This window comes from Bos mutus, chromosome 19 (genome assembly GCF_027580195.1).
Source record: "Bos mutus isolate GX-2022 chromosome 19, NWIPB_WYAK_1.1, whole genome shotgun sequence".
NCBI lineage: Eukaryota > Metazoa > Chordata > Mammalia > Artiodactyla > Bovidae > Bos > Bos mutus.
The window spans coordinates 9,750,189-9,758,503 of NC_091635.1; the positions used below are offsets into that span (position 1 = coordinate 9,750,189).

At 50.9% G+C, this 8,315-nt stretch overlaps 1 protein-coding gene across 3 annotated transcripts in view; it reads right to left on the reverse strand.

Annotated features, from left to right (window-relative positions):
* The window catches only part of USP36 (ubiquitin specific peptidase 36), a 32,513-nt gene extending 24,570 nt beyond the window's left edge, over positions 1–7,943 (reverse strand). Inside the window, exons 1-5 of one of the 3 annotated variants that reach the window (XM_070389198.1) lie at positions 7,786–7,943; positions 5,346–5,509; positions 4,609–4,699; positions 1,573–1,834; positions 892–1,113 (exon numbers count right to left, since the gene is read on the reverse strand). In XM_070389198.1, coding sequence (XP_070245299.1) covers positions 892–1,113; positions 1,573–1,825 — 475 coding nt within the window. In that variant the 5' untranslated portion in view covers positions 1,826–1,834; positions 4,609–4,699; positions 5,346–5,509; positions 7,786–7,943. Of the gene's footprint in view, positions 1–891; positions 1,114–1,572; positions 1,835–4,608; positions 4,707–5,345; positions 5,510–7,785 lie in introns of all 3 variants that reach the window. The other 2 variants (XM_070389197.1, XM_070389196.1) reach the window with 2 other exon arrangements.
* Positions 7,944–8,315: the final 372 nt, after the last annotated feature.

The window sequence follows — 8,315 nt, forward strand, 5'->3', positions numbered from 1 at the left end:
CCTCGGGGTGCTCCCGCAGCTGCTGTGCTCCGCTCGCTCCACAGTCACACGTGGAGACTGCCTGACATCAGAACATCCCCACGTTTCTAGCATGAACACAAGCTGCTCACAGTGGTTACAAGACTCCTGAATTTGCTGGTACTTTACCTAGAATTTTTACATATCTATTCACGAATGAGATGGAACTTTAATTTTTCTCGTATTGTGCTGGTTTAATTTTGTTACCCAAATCAAGAGAACCCCACTGAATGAGCTAGGAAGTTTCTCTCTTTTTCTTTTACTCTGGAAGAGGTTGTGAAGCATTGAAATGATCTGTTTCTTAAAAGTTTCAGTAAAACTCATTCACTAACTGTCTCAGCCTGGTGTTTTCTTCATGGGGAAAAAAGTTAACCACTGATTTAATTTTGTTAACGGTTGAAAGGTTAGTCAGACTTTCTGTTCTGTTCTGTTTGGCGAAGTTATCCTTTCTTTCATCTTTAGTTTACTGATATTCAATTTCCACTTTGGAGAACATTTTATGATGCACGAAAAATGGTGCTACTATAATGGATGCGATAACTGAACGTACGTATTTTGGAGGTGTTTTCCAAAAGCCCTTTCTGCTGTCTAGGTGATTACTTTCAGATCAGTTTAGAGACTGTTACTCTACCTGGATTCTCTTCCACTGCCCATCCTGTGGCCGGCACACCTCAAATTTACAATTTATCAGTCACTACGTAGCATGAACCTGACTCCTAAATCTGACCCAGGCTAAGAATGGCAGCACCAGGAGAACACGGGTTTGTCCAAATAAGGGAAAGTCTGGTCCTGAGCACCCACAGCGGCCCCGCGGCAAGGGCACGCTCAGAGCCGCGTATGTGCAACAGCCCCCCCAGCCCCGTGCTCACTCACAGCCCCGCGTGTGCTCCTTGGAGAGCAGGTAGTTGGCCAGGGGCGGCGTGTAGGTCAAGCACTGCACGGTGGAGTTGAGGAAGCAGGTGTTGCCGAGGTTGTGCAGGCCAGCGCCCACGCGGTACACACGCCCCCAGCGCAGTGACAGCCGCTCCACCGGGAAGAGCACCTTCTGGGGCGCGGGGACCCCGTCGCTGCAGCTCTCGTAGGCGTGCTCGCTGCCTGGAGTGGGGGGACAGGATAGAGGAGAGCCTGATGTCCGAGCCCCAACACAGTCCACAGGCGCAAGCTCAGGAGGCGGCATCTGGGGGTACCTGGGTCCCCACTCCAGAGCCCAGGAGGAAGCTTGTGACCCCACAGCTCTCCTCGACGGCCTTGGCCTGGAGCCCCAGAGCCCCTCTGTGCACGAGCTTTCGCGGACAGCTGGAGTCAGCACGCCCTGGCGCTGACCCCACCCACGTCGCCTTCTAGTTTCCAAGCCCTGTTCCTGAACCTCTCGAGACAGAGCTCGCTCTCACCAACCCTGTTCTGTTACTCCTGCAGCTAAAACCTACTGGCCCCACGCCCGACCCTCACAGCTGACCACACTGTTGGTTCTGTTCCCACTACTGGTCAGTGTTTCGTCCCTCTGCCTGTCAGCACACGGCTGGGCCCTCTCGGCACCACCCTCTGCGTCTGTACCCTGTCTCCGGGCCGGTGGTTCATCTCCGCTCCGGTGGCACCCGGCTCCCTCTGTCCTGGGGTTCAGCAGCACGTATTTGCTTTTCAGTGACTCCAGCTGGTAGGAGAAACTCTTGCTGGCCGGCTCAAACTCCAGCTTCTGCAGAAGGACCTTCTTGGCAGAGGCGGCCAAAAGCTTCCCCAGATCCCCATCGTCAGCCGAATCCCTGCGGCCAGGCTTGAGGGCTTCCTTCAGCTTGTCCACGATGGGCATGGCGCATCACTGGGGGACGAGAACACAGAGCAGCGGGTAAGCAGGCCCCCGGAGCAGAGCATCCCTCCTCTGACAACCCCTCCTGGGCCTTAGGGATGGGTCCCTTCTCTGACAACCCCCTCCTGAGCCTTAGGGATGGGTCCCACCATGAAAGCAGCTCTGGATCAGCCGCCGATCCTACAGAGCGAGCGGAAGACACAAGACCGCTCAGACACAGCAGCATCCACCCCTCTCTTCTCAAAACAGACACAGTGCCTCCGCCAACAGCGCTAAATAGACAGACCTCCCTGAGGTCAGACTACCCTCTTCATGTCATCTCTTCAAGAAGTAGCATGGAGTAGGCACTTCCCTGGTGGGCCAGTGATGAATCTGCCTGCCAATGCAGGGGACACGGCTTTGATCCCTGGTCCAGGAAGATCTCACAGTCCTCGGGGCAACTAAGCCCCTATGCCAAAACCACTGAGCCTGTGTGACGCAACTATTAGCTTGGTGCAAAAGTAATCGCGGTTTTGCATTGTTGCACTTTGCTGTTTGATACTGGAAATACACTCTTACATAAATGTGATTATGCTATACATCATTTTAATGCATATTTCTTGCTTTGTTTTTTTTTTTGCTAATGAACTAAATTATTTGCTATTTTACATTTAGACTATAGAAATGTTAGACAAAAAGCAAAATCGAGCCTTTTTTTATTCACATTCAAAGTGGGTCATAAAGCAGTGGGGACAATTTGCAACATCAACAATGCATTTGGCTCAACTGCTAACGGATGTACAGCGCAGTGGTGGTTCAAGAAGCTTTGCAAAGGAGACAAGAGCCAGGATGATAAGGAGCGCAGTGGCCGGCCGGTGGAAGGTGACGATGACCAATTAAGAGCCATCAACAAAGCTGCTCCTCTCACAACTACACAAGAAGCTGCCTAAGAGCTCAACGTTTCAGCATCTGAAGCAAACTGGAAAGGTGAAAAAGGCTCAGACGGTGGGTGCCTCATGAGCTGACTGGAAAAAAAATGTCATTTTGAAGTGTCATCTTCTCTTATTCTACACAACAAACCATTTCTTGATTGGATTGCGAAGTGCAACGAAAAGTGGATTTTCTATGACAACCAGCAACCATCAGCTCAGTGGTTGGACCAAGAAAAAGCTTCAAAGCACTTGCCAAATTCAAACTTGCACCAAAAAGAGGTCATGGTCACTGGTGGTCTGTTGCTGGGTCTGATCCACCACAGCTTTCTGAATCCCAGTGAAACCATTACATCTGACAAGTATGCTCAGCAAGTCGATGAGATGCACCAAAAACAGCAATGCCTGCAGCCATCACTGGTATAACAGAAAGGGCCCAATTCTTCTCCATGACAATGCCCGACCACATGTCGCACAACCAACGCTTCAAGAGTTGAACGAACTGGGCTACAAAGTTTTGCCTCATCCACCACATTCACCTGACCTCTCGCCAACTGACTACCACTTCTTCAAGCATCATGACGACTTTTTGCAGGGAAGACGTTTTCGCAACCAGCAGGAGGCAGAAACTGCTTTCCAAGAGTTCGCTGAATCTGGAAGCAAGGATTTTTTATGCTACAGGAATAAACAAACTTACCTCTCATCAGCAAAAATGTGTTGATCGTAAGGGTTCCTATTTTGATTAATAAAGACGTGGTTAAGCCTAGTTATAATGATTTAAAATTCACGGTCCGAAACTGCAATTACTTCTGTACCAACCTAACACTAAGCCCACGCACTGCAACAACCGAAGGCCGTAAGCCTAGAGCCTGTGCTCCGCAACAAGAGAAGCCACTGCAATGAGAAGCCCACGCTGCAACTAGAGAGCAGCCCCCGCTTGTGTGACTAGAGAGAACTGCATGCAGCAACGAAAAGTAAAATACATACACAAAATTTAAATAAACAGAAGGAAATACCATCGAGTGACTCTGGACATCACGCCTGGTGTAATCTCCCTCAAAGGGCGGCCACGTGGGCTAACATCTGCTCAAAACCAGGGAAATGCTAACCTTGCAAGACACTCTGGTCACACACACAAATCCACGTAATAAAGGAATTCCCAAGGTGAGTGAGATAAGAGTGAGTGTGTGTGTTCAGACCCACAGTCTTCAAAACCAAGAAGACCATGAGCCTTAAGGGGCCACCAAACACAAGAGAGGAGGCTGGTCCAAACTGGGATGCGCTGCAAGTGTAAAACACGTGGACTTCGAAGTCTGCAAAGTAAAACGTCTCAGTAATTTTAAGACTGGTTATAAGCCAAAGTGTACTTTTTATTTTATTCGTTTATCTACGGCTGCTCCGCGTCTTCTTTGTCGTCCCCGGACTTCCTCTAGTTGTGGCGAGCAGGAGCTACGCTCTAGTTGCGAGGCACGGGCTTCGCACTGCACCGGCTTCTCCTGCTGCAGAGCACAGGCTCTAGGCGCTCGGGTTTCAGTAGTTGTGGCTCGTGGGCGCTAGAGCGCTGGCTCCACAGTTGTGGCACACCGGCCTAGCTGCTCTGCAGCACTGGGGATCTTCCCAGACCAGAGATCGAACCCATGTCCCCCGCACTGGCGGGCTGATTCTTAACCACCAGACCACCAGGGAAGCCCTGAAATGATCATATTTTACGTATACTGGGTTAAATAAAATACATTCCACCTGCTTCATTTTCTAACGTGGCCAATGTAAAACCCGATGATACCTGTTGCTTGCGTTATCGGATAGCACTTGTGCAGGCTATCTTTTTTAAAAGTGAGAGAGGAGACAAATGATAGTAACAGGACCAGAAAAGTATACCCAAGATGCGGAAGCTTGAGGCGGTGGAGCAGGCAGGGGCGTGGCGGCAGCCTGGACTCTGGAATGCCTGTGTTATTCCATCTTGGATTAGCTATAGACTCCAGGGAAAAAAATCACTGTAACTGCCAGAGCCTATTCTTTATAAAATAGGAATAAGAACAGCATTAAAGGTGCCTGTGAGGTTAATGGGGAGACACACACTGGGTAAGAGCTGAGTACTAGCTGAGGAACCGCAGTGTAACAAACCAGAAACCCCCAACACCCCTGACCGCTACACGTGGACCTACCACTTTTCCTTCCCATCCACTACCTCTCAACCATCTGGCCAAAGCTCAAGGACTATTTGAGTCACAATTAGATAAGAGGTTCCTTATATAACTCACTCCCATCAGAAAAAAAGATGACTTCCTTGGGTATGTGGTCTGTGGCCAGACCCAGGAGACCCAACTGATCAGGTGGACCCAAAATTCTGCTGGAGTGAAAAGACTCCCTCCAAAACCTCTGATGAAATCACCCAGATTTAAGTTATGGGGCACCTAATTCTGTATATGGATCAAATTTCTTTTTCTATAAAAATTTCTATAGAGAACAGAAACGTAAAAACATTATTTAAAAAAAAAAGCAAGCAAGCACAAGTTCTTTGACATGAAAAAAAATAAAAGAAGCTTTCCTAAGGAGAACTATCTAAGAGAGCCCACCAAACTGAACAATGGCTGCTGGATCACTAGCGGGCTTACCTGGGGTGTCTGAACTCTGGAGTGCTGTTCCTGCAGCGTGGGGTCAGGTGCTTGGCCGGACTAGGTAGGCAGGGTGCTGGGCCCTCAAAATCACGTGCTTCCCAGCTTTGGGCCCGTTAAATCATCAGAGCTGCAAGCGTGTTGTCCGGAAGGGGTGTCAGAATCTGTGGGATGAAAGCGCACCAGATGAAGCCACCTCTCTTCCCAACATCTCACCAGCCCTCCTCCGTGGATGTCAAGCAGGAAGGCCAACCATCTTCCAGTAACGGTCAGCATTAAGGCAGAAGGAATACGGATAGTGCGAGACACAGGAAGAGCGGAGGACAGCTGAGCTAACTAGCTGCAAACGATTTTGATGGATACAATATGAAAACCCTGCCCTCCACTAGAGACCCTAACCTTCATGCCAGCGACAAGCCCAATGAACAAATATCTCCCCCACACTCACTAGTCAACTCCAATCTTCACTGCATTTGCAAAGAGTAGGAGATAATAGATAATCATCTCCAACTTTCAGTTTTCATGAGCCAGTAAGATTTCAAAAAAAAAGAAAGAAAAGCGAACGTGCAATGACAGTTGCCAAATTTTCACTCTAGCTAAGTCTGTGGGTTTTTTCCTGAATTACCAACCACAATCACTATGATTACAGAAAATTAAGGTACTTAAAAACTTTTTACTGTGAAAACATTCATATACAATGTAGAGAGAACAGCACAGGGAACCGCCATGATCCCCTTATTCAGCTTCAATAATTACTGGGTGGGATCAGGCAATTCCTCTCCTGTCCCCATTACTTCACAGCAAGTTTTAGGTACTACACCATGTCTGATGTCCATAAATAAAAGCATATTAACTCAAAAAAAAAGACACAATGAACACGATCTCAGAATGAAGTCAATGTGTAAAGATTTTTCTCATGAAAACATCCTACAATGTCCCTCTTCTTGTCAACATCCTGTATCGCTGAGGACTGTCATGAGCAGAGACATGGGTTCGGGAAACTCCTGAAGCTAGAGGATAAGCAGAACTTGGGAGATTTAACATTTCATTTGAGATAAACAACTCAGAGAACGCCTATCCTACAGAGCCCACTCCTCAATGTGTAGTCAAGAGACTTTGAACAAATCGAATTTTTCCAGTTTTGACAGAAAGGTGCAACCTCTACATCACCAATCCCACCCGAAACATTAAGCAACAACCTACAAATGATTTCTCTCCAAGGTGCAGCCACCTTGAGAAAAATGCTCTTGTAATACACCATCAAAAGGCCTCTGATGTACACACCTGGTAACACACTCTTCAAAACTCTGCAGGATGCTCTTTCCAGCCCACGTTTCCCACTGTCCAGGAACGGCTCATACTTAGGCTCGTACTTTTCCGTGCACATTTCTACTTCTACTCAAACAGAGCTTTCTCCATCGCCATTCAAACACATTTTCTCTCCCTCCTCCCTGTAAATGCACTTTTCCAGCATAAAATGCGCTCAAGACTCACAGGGTCAACCACGTGCTGGCGGGGAGGAGTCCCAGAGGCTGGGGCCTCCCTGAGGCCTCTGCAGCAAAGCCAGCTCCGGGCCCCAGCCAGGAAAGAGCAAACTGAATGTCCGTCTCCCCGGAGACCTGATTCTCCACCTCCCTTACAGACGGTGGACTGAGGCAGGATCAGGATGTTTTTCCTCTCTTCCATCTTTATTTTAGGAGGCTGCTCTAGCTCCGGGAACCCCAGGGGAGACCCAATACTACCAGACCAAAGAAATGGGTATTTTAAAAACTCACCATCTTGAACCCACCCCTTCACCATAACCATGAGGAACATTATTCTCTCCAGGAGTGAACCTTCCCACATTTCTTACAAATAAGATAAAGGAATAAGACATCAGCCCTGCTGCCAAATCGAATGCCCTCCCTCTGATTCTAACTTAAGCCACTCCAGAGAAAATCTGAACCCTGGATAAATGATGTTTCTGTCCGTAACGACCTGCCCGACACCGTCACAGGCTGCTGCCTCCTGGCCTGCCTGGGCTCCTGACCGGGCCAGCTCTCCCCTGCACCGTGGGTCGCTCTGGAAGTGCAGGAAAGAGCAGAGAGCAGACCTGGGGCAGCCCGGACGGAGGGCACACTTCCTGGGCCTCCCCGTGGACTCCCGAGCCCTCGGGGACTGCGCAGCCCTAGGGCCTCCCCAGAACCCCTCGTGGACAGGCATTTAGGGTCCGCTCCATGGGCCCCAGAGCCCCTGGCGTACGCACGCCCCAGGGCCTCCCCGTGGACCCCGGAGCCCCTCGCGGACTGCGCAGCTCTGAGGACCCGTGGACCTCCAAGCCCCGCGCAAACACCCATGTCTCCCCACAAGTGTCCACGGGTGCGCCCCGCGTCGGGCGGCAAACTCCCGGGGGAAGTCCCACAGCCAGACTGCGCGCCGCCCCAACCTGGTCCCAGCTTACCCGGCCCTCAGCCGGCCCGGCTACAGGCCAGCGGCGTTGGCGTCTACTCGGCACGGGCCCCGCACACGCACCATCCGGGTCTCCGGCGCCTCACACACGTGTCACGGCGACTCTTAAAGCAGACGCGGCGTGAGGCCCGCGCGGCGGAACCCCGAGAGGCCCCCGGCGGCTTTAAGAGGCGGTGCTATCTTCCGCCCTAGCCCCCCTGGGTCCGCCCACAGCCGCTTGACGCTCCCAATACGTCACCTCCCCTATCTCGCGGCCCCGACAGCCTACGCGATGACGTAAGCACGCAGAGTCGGAGGCGCCCCACTCTCTAGGCCGGTACCTGGCAAGTTCTCGCAGGGCACGTGAAGTGACTGCTTCCGGGTCTGGCGCTCGGGGCGTTCCTTGGGCTGCGTCTCGAGGGCCGCTCATTTTCGCCTGCGGTCTCGGCGGTGGCGTGGGGCGGGCGCTTCGTCGCACCCTTCAGGGCATTTAGTGACCGAGACACCGATCGGGCGATAAGAGAGTAGCAGGCCCAGTAAAGC